This window comes from Chinchilla lanigera, unplaced genomic scaffold, assembly GCF_000276665.1.
Source record: "Chinchilla lanigera isolate Chin_1 unplaced genomic scaffold, ChiLan1.0 scaffold00036, whole genome shotgun sequence".
Taxonomy (NCBI): domain Eukaryota; kingdom Metazoa; phylum Chordata; class Mammalia; order Rodentia; family Chinchillidae; genus Chinchilla; species Chinchilla lanigera.
The window spans coordinates 8257006-8273855 of NW_004955437.1; the positions used below are offsets into that span (position 1 = coordinate 8257006).

Below are 16850 nucleotides of genomic sequence, written 5' to 3' on the forward strand. Positions count from 1 at the left end.
TCAGGAAACGGGCGTGTCTCCCTCGGTGACGTATCTAGTGACGCCATGGTATAGGCCCCGCCCCCAACTTTGCTGCTCTGGAAATTGGGATTTGGCTGAGTACCTAACCTTAGCTTCGTGAGGCTTGGAAAGCGGGGCTAGGAATTCCACCACGTAGAGAAGACAACGTTAAGGGCAATGAATTTATCTGGGAGTCCCGAGTCCCGTTCCAGGACCCGGAGCTCCATGAGAGGTGGGGAGACGCTGGTACGTTTCCGACCTCCGAACGCTGGGGGCGCTGTGAACTCCGCGTAGCCTCTAGACCCTGGGAGTTGACCGCGCAAGCGCACTCAGGGCTTTTCGGCGCACCCACGTGTGGACCTTCTCAGCAGCTTTTTAGGAGGAAAATGCCCAAGTTCAAGCCGGCCCGTGGGGCCGGGAGTCAAGAAAAGCATGCACCCCTGGCCGAGCAGATCCTGGCTGGGGATGCGGTGCGGGCAGGGACCCGGGAAAAGCGACGGGGTCGCGGAACCGAAGAGGAGGAAGAGTACGTGGGCCCCCGGCTGAGCCGGCGGATTCTGCAACAAGCTCGGCAGCAGCAGGAGGAGCTCGAGGCGGAGCACGGGAGTGGGGACCGACCCGCCAAGCCTCGGGAGCGCGCCACGCGGCTGGGTGAGCGTCGGGGCCGGGGCCGGGGCCGAGCGAGGGGGCGGTGAGTTGGGTTTAGGTGACGCCTTAAAAGGAGCCCAGCCCAAGGAGTCGCTTGGACCGTAAGAGGGGTCCACATTACACTCTTGGAAAGGTGATCGAATAATGGGAGACGGGCCCTGGCCAGAGCCTTTCACGCCCGCTCCAACGTTCGGGCACCCCAGTGAGCGCCGGCCCCGCTGAGTTGTGGCCTTTGTCCGTTGGTTTACTGTTTATGGAATACCCGCCTGCATAGCGCTTCGCAGTGTGCTGGGACTTTAGGTGGTTTCGGTGCAGAAATCAGCAAGATGGACATGTGTCTGGGTTTAGGACCTGAAGTCTAGCTCAGGAGAAAGACAAATGGACTGTTCCATTCAGAAAAACCAGTATTGTTTCGGGGGCAAAGAGGGATAGAGATGAATTGAAGACGTTCAGTGTTTTTAGAGAGGGAGTGTTGATCTCATCCCCCAAACTCATCTTATTGGTCCTAAAACCAGTGTTGGACACAGTCGAGTGTACCTGCTTGGCTACAGTGTCACTGCTTTCTGAGACGTCACACACCTGCCTCACAGTCACCTGACCTTAGTATTTTTTGTTCACTCTGCTTTTGTCCTCGGCCTCTTTTTTTGTTTTTGTTTCTGTTTTAATTGGGCGGGGGAGTTGAGACAGTGTCTCAATATGTAGTTCAGGTTGGCCTTTAACTCACTGCGTAGCCCAGGCTGGCCTCAAACCGAGGCGATCCTCTTCCCTCAGCTCCCAAGTGCTGCAGCTACAGGCATTCAGCACCGCAGGAAGGGGGCTGGGAATTTAGCTCAGCGTCACAGCGCCTACCTGGCAAGCACAACGTCGTGAGTTCGATTCCCCTTACCGGAAAAAAAAAACACCAAAAAAATAAAAAAAAGAATTAAACAAAAAAACACAGGAAGCAGGCCCAGCACTGGGGAGGCTGAGGCAGGAGGCTCACCTGGAGTTTGAGGCCAGCCTGGGCTAGGTAGTGAGTCCAAGGCCAACCTACACTACAAAACAAAGCAAGACCCTGTCTCAAAAAACAATAAAAAAATAATCACAGGATTCAGACTTGGAGCTCTCTTAGATACATTGTCTTATTCATTTCTATTCTGTTTGCTGTGTTATATATTCCAGACCTCATCTTTTCATGAAACGCACATTGTATATTCAGGTACCTGTTTAGTATCTCCAGTTTGAAGTCTATTATTTATCCCAAAGGTAACAAGTCAAAACAGAAATCCTGACCTTTTCCACAAACCTGTCTTCCCCTGTCTGTTACCATGGTGACCTTGCATTTATTCTAGGCAGAACCCTGGGACCCCTCTTTCTCACTCCATATCTGCTCTGTGAGGAAATCCTGATGACTGCCTCCAGAATCTATCCACCATCAGACCACGTGTCACTGCTTTGAACACCATCCTGTTCAAGCTACCATGATCCTGAACCTGGATCGTTCCAGTAGCTTCCCAGTTGGTGTGCTGTAACCTCTGCAGTCCGCTCAACAGCTGGAGATCTACGGTGCCCTTTGACTTGCTTCCAGTGTGACCTCTTGCCCTAAGTCTACCTGTGTACGCTTCTGTGTTCCTTAAATGTGGAAAGTCAGGGTCTTCACACGACTGGTCCTTCTGCCTGGGGTAATCTGTTCCCATACATCTGTAGGTTTGCTTCCTCAGTTCTTCACCTCAGAGAGGCTTGCCCTGACCATGCCATTCTTTTTTTAAACACAAGAATGTTTTATTTATGTAAATACACACAAACTATAAAGCACTAAAAAGTTTGAACATCTGCGTCATAACAGGCAAGTGGCAATTCAACACCCAGGATAGAAGAAATGCTTCAAGGAGGCTGCAACAGATCCCTTCCCATGGGGAATGCATCCTCATAGGTGAAGCGGGGCCCAGCTGTAGCAGCTTTTCAAGCCCTCTCTCCCCAAGCATCATGAGGCTGTCCCTGCAAGGGCAGCTGTGCGATCTCGTGCTGCTCAGGCAGGTCAAAACTCAAAATCTAGAGGATTGAAGGGAAAGAATTTTTCTATTTCTGGATAGGTGTCATAGAAGCAAGAACAGAGTTTTTTGTTCAGGCAGTCTCTTAAGTCATCTTTTATTGGCAGAGAAGTTTGGTTTTTTGCTGTATTTTTGGTTTTTTTTGTTTTTTGTCTTTTTGAGACAGGGTCTCACTATGCAGCTCAGGCTGGCCTTGAGCTCACTTTGTAGCCCAGGCTGGTCTCGAACTTGCAACAATCCTCTTGCCTCATCCTCCCGAGTTCTGGGATTACAGAGGTGCTCCACCACGCCCACCGAGAAGTTTGGTTTTTGTTTGAGGGATCCATTACTCTTTACTGACTTTTCTGTAGTTCTGTTGACAGTTCCCAAAGGCTTCCTGAAGGTTTTAGGTAAGGCTGGTGGAGTGTTGAACATTTTGCCCATGTGCAGCATTAAAACCTGAGATCTCTTATCTAAAACTTCGGCAGGCCTAGACCCCAGCTTCAGCCCTTCCTTAGAGGCCATGTGGGCACCTGTTTCTCCATTTTCCTTATTGACAGAGGTCAGAGTTGCCATCCTGGATGGCACCAAAACACTGCCTGACTGTGCCATTAAACATTGCAATGCCCTACCTGTCTCCATACTCCTGACTTCCCTGCCATATTGTTTTCATGGCACTCCTAAATATTATTTCCTGGGCTTGATCCCCAGCACTGTGCAAAAAATAATAAAGAAGAAATAAACGCTAAAAGGCTGGGATATTAGGTCTGTCTCTACTAATTAGAATGTAGACTATCAGCCGTGCATGGTGGCGCACGCCTGTGATCCCAGCACTGGGGAGGCTGAGGCAGGAGGATCGTTGCAAGTTCGAGACCAGCCTGGGCTACAAAGTGAGCTCAAGGCCTGAACTGCATAGCAAGACCCTGTCTCAAAAAGACCAAAAAAAGAATGTAGACTATCTAAGGGCAGAATTTTTTATATTCCTATATAGTGCCTGTGGCAGTGCCTTACAGAGCAGGTACTTAGTGTTTGCAGGATGGATGGATGAATGATCGGTGGTGAGGAGGGTAGGAGTTGAATCTCAGAGCCTTGCCAGGATGTACAGCCAGCCTCCTGGCAGTGGGAAGCTATTGGAGCGTTTGGAGATGGACCAGAGGGCACGGGTGCTTCTGGAAGCTCACCCTGGATGGTGCTGATGCAGGCTTTGCCAGGGCTGTGAAGGGTTTTTGAGACACTGCACGGCAGAATCAAATAGGATTTGGTAGTTGAGTGGATGTAGAAGGCAGGGGCAGAGGACAAGGTACGGCTGCTTCCCAGCTTGAGCGCTGGGTGGATGAACCAGGGATGCAGCGGGTGGACCCAGGAGTGGAAGAGAATGAGTTCAGGTGATAACCAGTGAAGCTGGAAGTGCCTGTGGGCTCATTCGGGAGCAGTTACCACACTGCCTCAGATTGCTGGTGTTCTTCGTCTTCTGTTAGGTGTGCCGGGACCCAAATCCAGGGCCTCACCCGTGCTGAGCATGAGCTCTGCTGAGCTACACCCCCAGCCCACTTCTGTCCTAAATGACCCCTTCGGACACTGCCAAGCTGGTGACATAGTGGTGAAGAACACAGTTAAACCCAGACTGCCTGCCCTAGGGGAATCACTTTGCTAGACTTCAGGGTGGTTTTTTTGTTTTTTGTTTTTTGGTTTTTTTGCTACCAGGAATCAAACTCACGACCTTGTGCTTGCCAGGCAGGCGCTGTGCCGCTGAGCTATATTCCCTGCCAGGGTGCCTGTTTAAAGCTGAGAGTAAGACTAGTAGCTCCTTCTTGTTTATCAGGGTTAACCAATAACATACGTACAAAATAGAGCAGTTCTTGCTGCCTCACTGAGAGTGATGTGTTAGCCATTATTCACTGACTTTGCTATCTCATTGTTTCAGATGTTGCACTGTTTTTTAAGCACAATTGCAAGCCCTGGGGACAGGGAGATAGCGCGCCCCCGTCTTGTCTTTGCATACATCTGTATCTGTCCCGAGCACACCAGTCCTGCGCCGCTGGTTAAAGTTCGATTGACTCGGAATCCCTGGCCCACTCCTTACATGCTCATCCACTTGCTCTCCCCTCTCCCAGGTCCAGGAGCACCACAGGCTGGATCAGATGATGAGGACGAGGAGTGGCCCACCCTGGAGAAGGCCGCCAAGATGACAGGGGTGAGCCACCACGCAGAGGTGGTTGTGGACCCTGAGGACGAACGTGCCATTGAAATGTTCATGAACAAGAACCCTCCTGCCAGGTAGCTTTGGGGTCTTAGGGGAGTAGGTCCTGATGGAAAGTTACTACAGAGAAGCAAGTGCCTGGGCAAACCCAATGTATACCTCTCGGAAGGCCTGATATTGCCACTGTTGGGGAGCACGTCGGCCAAAGTGGCCCAAACTCCAAATACCTCCTTTCCTTCTATCCATGTGTTCTAGAGCTGCCGGCCTTCCCAGGGAGACAGCCACAGGGCCTCTTCATGTCAGGGGAGACCCCTTATCCCATTGCCTTTGGTCACGGTGTAGTTTCCTTAGACTGATCTCTCATCCCTAAAGGACTTTCAACCTCAGCATTCACGGCGTTTGGGGCTAAGTAACTCTGAACACATGGATATTTCGCAGAAATCTCTGGCACATACCTTCTAATACCAGTAGCTCCCTTCCCTCTAATTGTGATAACCAAAGTGACTCCAGACAGTGCCAAATATCTCAGAGGGGCTCAGGGCTCAGGATGGGGAGTTGCTTCAGGTTACAGTTTTTTATTTGTTTTGTGTTTTGTTTGTTTGTTTGTTTTCTCTCTTTCAGACAGGGTCTCGCTATGCAGTTCAGGCTGGCCTTGAGCTCACTTTGTAGCCCAGGCTGGTCTCAAACTCAAAACAATCCTCCTGCCTCAGTCTCCCAACTGCTGGGATTATAGGCATACACCACCACACCTAGCCTTTTATTTGTTTTTATTTTTGGAGACAGAGTTTGGCTACGTAGGCCAGGCTGGCCTTGAACTGGAGATTCTCCAGCCTTGGTCTCCTGAGTGCTGGGATTACAGCTGTGTGCACCATGCCCGTCTTATTCCCACCTATAAGAAATGCCAGCTCTGGAACCTGCTTGTGGTCAGATTCCAGAGCCTTTGCTCCACGGCAGAGAATCTAGGGTGAGGGCTTTGGACGAGTTTGCTCTGACCCTGCGGTGGTAGTGACACACTGGTGTCCTCTGGTCTTTGGGAGGGTTTGGGTCAGTGCATCTGATTTCTGTGACACCATGAAAAGGTATGGGGGGATCCCCACAGTAGCTGTAGAGCACAGAGGGAAAGTGTGATGTCTCTCACACACACACACACACACACACACACACTGATGCCCAGGGTTGGCTGCAAATGTCACAGAGTGTGGACTCAGTCTATGTGCTTGTCCCTGGCCGCACCTCCTGACTCCTGCTTCACAGATAATCCTGATCAGCTTAGCAATAAAGAAGGAACGAGCTGCTAGAAGAGGGACTTGAGGCGCGCTTTTGAGAAAGCAGGACTGGAGCCACAGAGCTGAGCAGCACTTGGGTCTGGGAACACACTGGAAGGGACCCTAAAGGCCCTGAGCTTTAGAATTTGAAAGGCTTGAGGTGCTAGGGATGGAGCCCAGGCCCTGTGCATGCAGGCACGTGCTGGCCCACCAAGCTGCGCCCCAGTTTTATACACATCAGGAGGCTCTGAAGGCACCAGTATCAGACCACAGCCCGGGGATGGTAATTCTGACCTGTGAGATGGGACAGTGCCTGGTGGCCACTGCCTGTGGCCCAGCACTCTAACCCTAGCACTCAGAAGGCTGAGCCAGGGCTGTAAGTTGAGCTCAGCCTGGGCTATATATCAGGACTTGGTGGGGTATGTTTGATATCCTTTGTTTAAGGAAGCTGAAGAGAATGTGGAGAATGTATCGGTCGTGGCAATACAGATTATCCCATAGATTTTTTTTCCTGTAGCACTGGGAATTGAATCCATGGCCTTTGCATTGAGCTGCATCACCAGCACTTTTTACTTCTTGAGATTGGATCTGGCTAAATTGCTGAGACAGATGCCAAACTTGGAAAATTCAAATGGGGAAAAGTTTATATTATAGTCTCTCCCTAGTGGTCACTGCAGCCTGAAATCTGAGCAGGTAATCGTGATGTGTGTTGACACGTGTTGACACTGTAAAGAGGTCGGGCTGGGAGTTAGTGCTAGGAGCGTCCTCACGTTTTGCCAGCACGCAGTGGGTGTGTTTGAAGTTTTGCACTTACTAAGTACTAGCCATTCCGAGTAGCGTATGTGCGTGCAGTTCAGTAATCCTCTGGTTATGCACAGAAGCAGCACCATTGTTAGCCCTGCTCTACTGCAGAGCAAACAGCCTAGACAGGGAGAGAAACGTGCCCACGGTCTTTCGGGACTGAAGCGCCAGGATGGAAGCCCGAGCAGTTTGCCCTGCCAGCTTTGGTGTGGAAGGACTTCCATCCTGACTGTGCAGGAATTTGTCTCGGGTGGTACAGAGGGGGGCTGAGGCCTCATGCCCCGCAAGGCCGCTATTTATTGGTGCTCGTGGGGACTGTGAGAGGGCTCTGGAGCTTCAGGGACAGTGACCCCAGCTCCCTTCCCCTCTCCAGGCGCACCCTGGCCGACATCATCATGGAGAAACTGACCGAGAAGCAGACTGAGGTGGAGACAGTCATGTCAGAGGTGTCAGGCTTTCCTATGCCACAGCTGGACCCCCGGGTCCTGGGGGTCTACAGAGGGGTCCGGGAGGTAAGAGCTGGGAGAGTGGCTGCAGTGGGTCCACCTCACGGGGGGTGGGGGGAGCACCCTGTGTGTCCACGGTCCCTGTGTGTCTCCAATGGCTCGTGGTGGCCAAGAGCAGGCTCTCATCAGAGATGTGGGTTCCAGTTCCCACTCCAGGCGTGGAAGTGCGAGCGTGGTAAAGCACCTCCTCGCAGAGCTGGCACAAGGATCACATGGGAAAAGCACCCTGATGAGGCCTTGGCACATGGCAAGCGCTATGGGTCTTAATGGCGATGGTGCCTTTGCCCCCTGACCCCAGGTGTTATCTAAGTACCGCAGTGGAAAGCTGCCCAAGGCCTTTAAAATCATCCCTGCACTCTCCAACTGGGAGCAGATCCTCTACGTCACGGAGCCTGAGTCCTGGACTGCAGCCGCCATGTACCAAGCCACCAGGTAGCACAACAGGATGGGGTAGTCAAGTCTGCAGGTGAGGACCAGGGCAGGAGGTGCCTGCCAGCTGTCCCTGGCGTGGCTACTACTCTGGGGCTCTGACCCTTGCTATCTCTGTGCTTCCTCATGTCACTACTTTCCTAGCTTTTCCTCGGGCATTATGGGGGCCAACGCCCAGCTGACTGCCCCAAAGACTGGACTAGGGGTATATAGCTCAAGGTAGAGCACTTGCCTTGCGTGTATGAGGACCTAGGTTTGATTTCCCAGCACTGCAAAAAGAAAGAAAGGCAGACAGTACACATACTTCGACATCCTGCTGCCTTCCTGTCCATTCTAAGCTGACCTGTGGGTTGCATGAGGTTCCCTTGGGCCACATACCCCTCTCCAAAAGGATGGTTCCTCATCTTACCATGCTCACGCCATGTGCGGTGATGTTTAAAGGCCCAGGGCCGGGCTATCTTGTGACCTGGGAACTCCCACCCCATTAGGATCTTCGCCTCCAACCTGAAGGAACGCATGGCCCAGCGCTTCTACAACCTCGTCCTGCTGCCCCGGGTGCGCGATGACATCGCAGAGTACAAACGCCTCAACTTCCACCTCTACATGGCTCTGAAGAAGGCCCTGTTCAAGCCCGGGGCCTGGTTCAAAGGTGGGCGTCCAGGGACTGGAGTCAGACCTGATTTGGCGAGTGGCTGGCCCAGGGCAGTCCCTGAGTGGGTGGGGGTGCCTCCTGCTGTGATCCCTCTCGTACCCCACTAAAACTGCCTGTCCTCCGCCCCTCCCAGGGATCCTGATCCCTCTGTGTGAGTCGGGCACCTGCACGCTCCGTGAAGCCATCATCGTGGGCAGCATCATAACCAAGTGCTCCATCCCCGTGTTGCACTCCAGGTAACCTTGGGCACACAGAGGAAGAGCGCAGTCGCTAGGCATCTGGGGGGGGGGGGTGCCAGGGCCTGAGGAGGGGCAGGAGTGGGGAGGAGCTAAGAACATAGCCCTGGGTTTGTGGCGGAAGGCAGTGAGTGGATGGAACGCACTGATACGTAAGCGCTAGAGACCACAATCCCAGGAAGCAGCCTGCAGTTCAAAGAATGAGTCAGTGGAGGGAAGGAGGGACAGAGGGAGGAAGAAACAGGGCAGAGATGGCAAGGCAGTTGGACACCGGGAGGTGCTTGGTCTACTTGGACACTGAAAGGTCTTCAGGCCAGGCCCCTGCAGGGGTGTTGGGTGCCATGTGTAGGTGATAACTGGAGTCCAAGGACTGTAGTAAGGTTGAAAGAGCAAGGAGGGGCCCCTGCCTCTTGTGGCCCTGGGAATACAATAGTTGGGACTCCCAGAGAAGGGGGCAGACCCTCCCTTGGGCCCCGCCACCACTGGCCTCTCCCCTCCCCGCAGCGCCGCCATGCTGAAGCTGGCGGAGATGGAATACAGTGGGGCCAACAGCATCTTCCTGCGGCTGCTGCTGGATAAGAAGTACGCGCTGCCCTACCGGGTGCTGGACGCCCTGGTCTTCCACTTCCTGGGCTTCCGGACGGAGAAGCGTGAGCTGCCCGTGCTCTGGCACCAGTGCCTGCTGACGCTGGCCCAGCGCTACAAAGCCGACTTGGCCTCGGACCAGAAGGAGGCCCTCCTGGAACTGCTCCGGCTGCAGCCCCACCCACAGCTGTCCCCCGAGATCAGGCGCGAGCTTCAAAGCGCCGTCCCCCGAGATGTGGAAGATGTCCCCGTCACCATGGAGTGAGGACAGCAGTCACCTGCCCTGGTCCCCTCTTGGTGACCAGAGATGGCACTGAACCTCTATGGCGAAGGACCTCCACTGGGACAGTAACAGGCCACAGGGTATTTGTGGCTCCCAGTTCTTGGCAGGGAAGACTGAGGCTGCTGGGTGCCCCTTGCATTGTGGGGCTTCCTCCCTGCTCACTCGGGGGCCGATGGCGGCTCCACACCCAACAGTGTCGCTCCCTGGCTGGGGCTCGCACAGCGCTTTGTCTCGGCTGCCATGCAGGTGCTGGAAGGTGGGTAAGAACAAAGGTATTTATTGAAGCTTTCAGTACTTGGTGTTGTTTACAGGGGTCTTTCTCCTGCCTCCAGCCGCAGCGGGCGTCAGGCCGCCTTGCTCCTGTCTTGGAGTGGGTTCTGACGCAGTTTGCTCAGGAGCCCCCACCCCGTAATCTACAGGCTTCTCCTAGGCGGCCTGCACTTGTATGCCAGACGGGGGCAGCTGTGGGGGAAGGGCACCACCAGAGAGCACCCCTCATCCCGGGAGGAGGCCCAGAGGAAAGGGCGGGGCAGTTCGATCTGGGTCAGCGCAGGTTCTCCAGTTTTTTGGCCAGTGAAGCTTTAGACCACTTGTGGGCAGACTAGGGCCAAATAACTGTCATAACCAATGAATTAGGAATAGTATTTTTTATTTTTAAATGGGAGCCAAGTTAGGAGTATTTTGTGATAGATAAGAATGACATGAAGTTCAAATTTCAGGGTCCACAGCAAGTAGCTGGAGGACTGAGGGCGTCTCAGTGGCAGGGTGCCATGCAAGGTGTGTTTTGTTGGAGCACAGCGGTGCCCCGCTCCCTCTGGCACCCGCCCACATCTGGCAGTAGCACCCACTCCCACCCCTGCATGACACGTAACCTTCAGAGGTTGGCTCCACAGCAGAGGCCGGGTTCGTTACAGTGTTGATGTCCTTAGCTTTTGTAGAACTCCCTTGTTTTGTTTTGTTTTTGTCCCCCGCGCCCCCATACCGGGAATCAAACTCACGGCCTTGCACTTGCCAGGCAGGCACTGTGCCGCTGAGCTAAATCCCCGGCCCCCTGGTTTTATTTTTTTTTTTTAATAAGGCAGTAATCACTGTGTAGCCCAGGCTGCCCTTGAACTATGCAGTGAATCCCTCAAAACTCACAGGGATCCTCCTGCCTCAGCCTCCCAAGTGCTGGGATTATAGGTGTGTACCACTACACCCAGCCATGCTAGCTTTCATCAAATTTCTAAAGTTTCCTTGAGCTGGGGAAGTGGTTTGCCGCTGAGCCACACCCATGGAGACGTGTCTTTTGTCCCCTCCTCTCTTGAGCCTCAGGGGTCTGTGGTACAGTTCTGTTCAGTGGTGATGTTTAGGGATACACGCATCCTTACAAGGGGGGGCTTGGCTGCAGGGCAGAGAATGTGTAGCTCACAAAGCCCTTTACAAAAATGAGTCCATGCTTTCCACTTCCTAAAGTAGGCTTTTACCCACAGCACCGTGAAATCCCAGAAGCCAAAGGCAGTTTTCTTCCAGAATCTTTATTAAGGCAGCGTGGTGGTCCCAGGCCACCAGCCTGAACCTTGTGGCATTGGTTAGGAAAGGCCTGTGTCTACAGAGCTTGCCTCCCTCTCCAGTGGGGGCTTGGCCACTTCCAATGTCCTCCCTGCTGGAGGAAGGGACAGGGCACAAAGGGAGAGGAGGGCATGGCCCCGTCCCAGGCTATAGCAGCTCCTGGGCCACAAAGCTCCTGTAGCCGGCAGCGGAAGGGAGAGAAGCAGCACTGGCCAGGGCTCCTGCACCCCTTACAGTTGTACTTGAGCAATAATAAATTAACAGGGCCACTTGAGCGCCAAGCACACAGCAGCAGCTGAGCGGGAAGCAAAGCGAGGAGAGCGCCTCTGGCCGAGGCTAGGCCTTCCCTCTAGGAGCAGCAGACTGTCCCCTCCAAGTGCAGCAGGGTGCCCACAGCACACATCCGAACGCAGTGGGCCCAGGGATGGGCAACATCTTAGAAGGCACAGGCATTTCAGTTAAGAAAGCGCCAGAGATGCAGTCTCTAGAAGATGCTGGTGCAGGGACTCGAGCACTCCCATCCCATCTGGCCAGCGTGGCCCTCGCCAGAGCCGAGAAGGAGCTGAGCTGATCAGATGGAGGAGGAGGAGCTGGACGCCAGCATGGCTGGGCAGCCCTTAGTGCAGACGAAGAAAGGCAGGACTCAGCCCCTCAGGCTTAAAGATGTGGTGAGGACTGTTCCAAAGGCAGGGAGGGGTGGCAGGGGACCCTCCGCCGTAAGGCAGCCAGGCGGTGCCTGTCTGGGGCTACAGGTGGATGGCAGTGACGTCTGTGGGTGTGCTGGTCTGGCTGGGCCCCTGGCTGCTGGAGCCCCGGGGAGCTTTGGGCGCTGGACTGGGGGCTGTCTGGGAGGCCTCCCGCAGGCTCTCCCTGAGTGCAGCTTCAATCTGCTCCTGGCAGGCCCGCAGGCAGTCCTGGGGACAACGCAACAGTGAGGCCCGCTCCTCCCATGGCATGGGCAGCAGATGCGGGGGAGGGATGCATCCCACACCAGGGAAGACCAGGAGGTTAGGCCACAGCCCAGCCCCAGGAATTGGGGCTTTGTTTCTCAGAAATTGGCAAGAGGATGTGGCGAGAGGGTGTGACAGCGGCCTACGTCTGACATCGGGTCCCCCACCCCCGCTGCAGCACACATTCGGCAAGCAAGGGGCATCTCAGGCCAGTGCCCTCTACTCCACCCTGACTTTACTCCACCTGCTCCCTTCCAGACCAGGGCAGGAGATAAAGGGCTTCAGGCCCGAGGGTGTGAAGCCAGGAGCTGGGCTTGGGGTGGGGATGCCTGCCACCCTCTACTGGAGGCTCCGGGAACAGCACCGCCCGGTGAAAGGGCTCCCGCACTCACCACTTCTGTGCCCGTGATGCCCGCGAGCAGCTCGGTGAGCTCATCACCGGATGTGGAGCAAGCGCCCAGGCCCTGCACTGCAGCCCCGATGCTGCCCGTGGCAATCATAGACGGCGGGTACATCGCGAAGGTGTAATCTTGGGAAGGAGGAGAGGGAGCCGTGAGCAAGGAAGCCTGCGGGGTGGGGGGCGCACAGCCGCCCTGGCCTTCGACTTCTCAGCAAGTGCTGGCAGGGGGCACACTGGGGACTCGACTGTGAGCGCAGTGAGATGGCACGGGGGAAGCACAAAAGCCTTTTCTAGAGAGGACCCACAGCTGTTTGGTTTGGTTTTCGTTTCTTGCTGTGCTGGGGATGGAACTGAGGCCTTGTGCACCATACACACACGGTGCTGAGAAGGCACCCCACCCAGCCACAGAGGATTGGGTGAACGGGACATTTCCCAGGATGCAGGGTGGTCCTGGCCAGAGGCCAGAGAATGCTTGAACCGTCCTGGTGTGGAAACCCAGCGGTTGCCCCCCTGCCAGGACATAGAGGTTACTTCTCAATACACCTCCAAGACCCCACACAGCTAGGATCTGGATCAGCTTCTCTCCTGCCACCAGGGGCTCACGGGATAGCACGCTCATGATTTCTGAGAGGAGTATCAACAGGAATTTGCTAGTTCTCACCCTACCAAGTCTTCTGATTCTCCCAGTTAGGCAATGTGTGCAGGGCACTTACCTGTGGCACAGAGGGCCAAAAAGGTCTGGGCGTGCTTTTTGACCAAGGCCTGCCGGTCACTGGGCAGAGACAGCCGGTGCAGAATCAGGGCCAGGAAATCATGCGCGATCACAGCCGCCAGGTCCCACTTGAGCTTCCCCAGGACCAGCACCTCCCACTCCTGGGGTTGAGAGAAAGGGCAGAATCACTGGCTGGAGAGAGCAGAGCGGGGGCCTGGGCCAGAAGCCTTGCCAGGAAGGAAGCCTGGCAAAATTCAAAAGCTCAAGACGCAGGCATGCTGCTGGTCAGGGACTGGTGCTGTGGAATGGCTACTTGGGTGCCTGGAGCACCTGTCAGTCCCTAGGTACCACCACTGTGTGCGCTACATGAATTAGCCCTTCGGAGCCTGAGGCCACCAGCACCACCACAGACTTGAGGTCCTTCTGAGATGAAGCAGAAAGATTTTCCAGACCCGAAGACTTGAGACATCACTGCCAACCACCCCTCCCCAGCCCTGCATCCCAGACCAGCTGCCACCTCTTGAAGCAACAGCAGGCATGAGGCCACTCCTTATGACACAGCCACTGAGACTCTGAGGTTCCTCAAAGGGGAGGTTACCCAACCCAACCCACATCCCCTCGGTGGGACACCAGGGCTGGGTCCTGGGGCACAGCACCCACCCCACGCCTGTACCACCTTGGGGAGGGGGAGGCGTGGCCAAGCCAGACAGGGCGCACCCAGGCAACCCCTGAAGAGCCAAGCCCTGCCCCCACCTGCTGGGCCAACTCCAGCGCTGGGCCTTGTGGAACTTCACCCCAGCGGGCCAACTCCAACGCTAGGTCTCGCGGGGCCCCACCCCACTCGACAGGGCTTCCCAGCCCTGGCCCCGGTTCCGAGTTGCACACTCGAGAATTTCTTCATTGTTTCATCTCAGGAAGGAACTGGTGGGTTTGACTCCTTACTGAGGCAGCCATGGTGGCCGCACCCTACTTCTCCCAGGCCCCTAGCCCCAGCTGTCCCTCTCTCCGTCCCCACCTCGGTGTCAGCCCCAAGCCTCTCCCAGCACCCAGAGACAGAAGGGAGCGAAGAAGCCGCAATTCTGCTCCCAGGGCTCTCCCCAAACACTTTGCAGGGGTGCAGAGACGGCACCTCGTGTCCCAGAGAAGGCAAGTGGGGGGTCCTGTGGGGCTGAGAAGCCCAGCCCCGCTTGGTGGAGCACACACCCTGACAGGGACGGCGCAGAGGCCACCACAGCGCAGCTGCAAGGCGACCTGCCTCGCGCCTTTCCTGGGCCCTAACCTCCTCCCTCCCAAGCTGACCTTCTAGGAACCATCTGTCTCCACCCTCAGCTCGGCAAGGACTGGGCCTATTCTAACACCCTACCCCCATCCCCCGCCCAGAGGCACATCCACCACCCCAATCTTGTCACCAAGAGGAAGTCTCCTTCCACCTTCTAGCCCCAACCCCTCCAAAAACTTGCTCCCTGGCCCTGGGAACTAGCTCCACCTTCAGGCTTGCCAGAAACTACCAGATTCATCACAGAGCCGGGGCCTCCCAGATTCCCAACTCCGGCCTCCTACTCCCATCTCTGAGAGCTACTTGGCAGGAAGAGGAATCCAGTTCCTCCACTCCCTGCAGCCAGGGGCCCCAGTACCCTCATCCCCGCCAGCCAATCACAGCGCCTGCTTGCTGCCCTCCTCCCTGGGAGCCGGGGCCCCAGCCGCCTCTGGGGTCAGGAGCAGGCTCAGCCACCACGGAGCAAGGTGAAGGCGGCTGCCAGCTAACCCACCTTCCTCTCCCCAACCCTGGGAAAACGATGCGTGTGCGCCCCTCCGGCCCTCTCCCAGACCCACACGGCCCCAGCCTCCGGGGGGACAGGCAGAACTGTGACTCCCCGGCCCTGCCTGGAGGAACCCGGGCCCCAGTTCCCAGCGAGAGGCCCAAAGAGCCACTTCCCAAACCACAGGAGCTCCGGCAGCTACCCACAGGGTTATGAAAGCCGTCGGTCAGAGGGGGCGGGCAGGGGGCGGGGGCGCCGTGCTCCCCAGCTCCGGCCAGGCTAAGGGACAGACTTGGGGCCCTGAGCAGCTGCTACGGCTCCTTGGCTTCTCGGAAGGCAGGCAGGGAAGGGAGGGCTAGGAAGGGGCTCTGTAGGGCATGGCAGGGAAAGGGGAGCGGTGGGTGGGTAGAAATACCCCAGCACTTCCGCAGAGCAATCAGGGCCGGGCTTTAACCTGCTGGGGAGCTTTTCTATCACAAAGTCCACCCGAGGATACTCGGAAGGAAGCCCCTCCCCCGAGACGCATTCCACTCCCCACACGGTGGGGTGTGCAGGCTTATGCCCTTCTGCTGCCAATAAATAACTCGGGGTGCCGTGCAAACCCAGAGGCAAAGTACTGGTGAGTGTAGACAGGGCAGCTTGACTCGCTGCTGCTGGGGGAAAAGACCAGGAAGGAGCGGCACCCCCGGAGGTAAAAGCGGGCTGTGCTCAGGCCTGCAGGTCTGCACTGACCACCACACCACACTGCCCCATCTTGTCCCTCGAACATTTCTCTCCCCGAAAGAAAAACCTCGGCTTTCCCGAATCCCTTCCCAGGAGAACAGAAAGCCTGCGAAGTCGCAGTTTGCCTCTTCCCACGAAGCAGGCAGCCGGCGCGCGGGGGTGGGGGCTGCGTTACCCACGCACCCGCATCTGGCGGGGAGACACGGCGTGGTCCGTGTAGATGCAGAGTTTTTCGATGGTCAGGGGTGTGGTCTCGCGCAGCTTGGAGGCCAGCAGCATGCAGACCGCGCCCAGGAGCTGCAACTGCGCCTTTCGGGTGGGGACACAGGACAGGTAGCGATCCAGGTAGTTCATGGCCAGGGGGAAGACTTCCTCCTCGCAGCGCTGCTCCTCACACACCTGGGGAGGGCGCACGGTCAGGGCCGGGCCCGGGGCTCGGGGAGCAACAGCCGCGATGGAGGTGGGAGAACGAGACGGGGTGAAGCCGTGAGGGAGGATGAGCTCCCTACAGGGACAAGGACCAACAACGGAGGATGCGAGCCCCCCAAGTGGCCACTTCCTCTGCGCGGCCTCCTGCCCGCTCCCGGGGTGGGGGCCCGGAGACGCGTCCGCTGGGAGGATTCCAGGCAGAGGCTCCCCTCCTCCAGCGCGGGGGACAGGGGTCCCCCGCGGCAGCAGGGGCGCAGGACCCCACCCGCGGCCACCACCCCCGGCACACACCCAAGGGGAAGGGAGGAGCTGCGCCGCTGTCTCCCGCACTTTTCATTTCCCGTCCGCCGGAACCGCGCGCGCCGCCCCCACCCCCACCCCGCGCGCTCCCTCGCCGGACCCCGCGACAGCACCCCCCGAGCCGCGGCAAGGGGGGCCCAAAGCGGGGTGGGGGCTCCGGGACGTGAATGACAGGAGGCGCCGACCGCGCCGCGAAGGGCAGGGGACCGCGCGGGACGCCCGCCCGCGCGCCGGCAGGGCCGGGCCGGTACCTCCAGCATCCAGTAGGCCAGCATGCGCCGCATGTGCGGCTGGATCTCCTTCTGCACGCACTGGAAGTAGGAGGCGCGCGGCACGTAGCGCTCCTCCAGGCGCAGCAGGCTGCGCAGCACGCGCGCGTCGCCCAGCAGCCGCGGGTCGGGCCGGGCGCGG

General features: G+C 56.8%; 2 protein-coding genes across 3 annotated transcripts; one reads left to right on the forward strand and one right to left on the reverse strand.

Annotated features, from left to right (window-relative positions):
- The first annotated feature begins 75 nt into the window (after positions 1–75).
- Positions 76–9622, forward strand: Bysl (bystin-like). Its single transcript, XM_005389708.2, has 7 exons — positions 76–651; positions 4772–4934; positions 7297–7435; positions 7728–7861; positions 8347–8507; positions 8644–8746; positions 9251–9622. The coding sequence occupies exons 1-7, from the start codon at positions 387–389 to the stop codon at positions 9594–9596; spliced, it is 1311 nt and encodes a 436-aa protein (XP_005389765.1). The 5' UTR covers positions 76–386; the 3' UTR covers positions 9597–9622.
- On the reverse strand, positions 9518–16850 carry Ccnd3 (cyclin D3; the record flags this gene model as incomplete). Of its 2 annotated transcripts, none has more annotated exon segments than XM_013516782.1 (5): positions 9518–9863; positions 12508–12644; positions 13229–13388; positions 15894–16109; positions 16691–16850. In XM_013516782.1, coding segments are annotated over 5 exon segments (931 nt in total), but the record flags the coding sequence as incomplete, so codon positions are not given.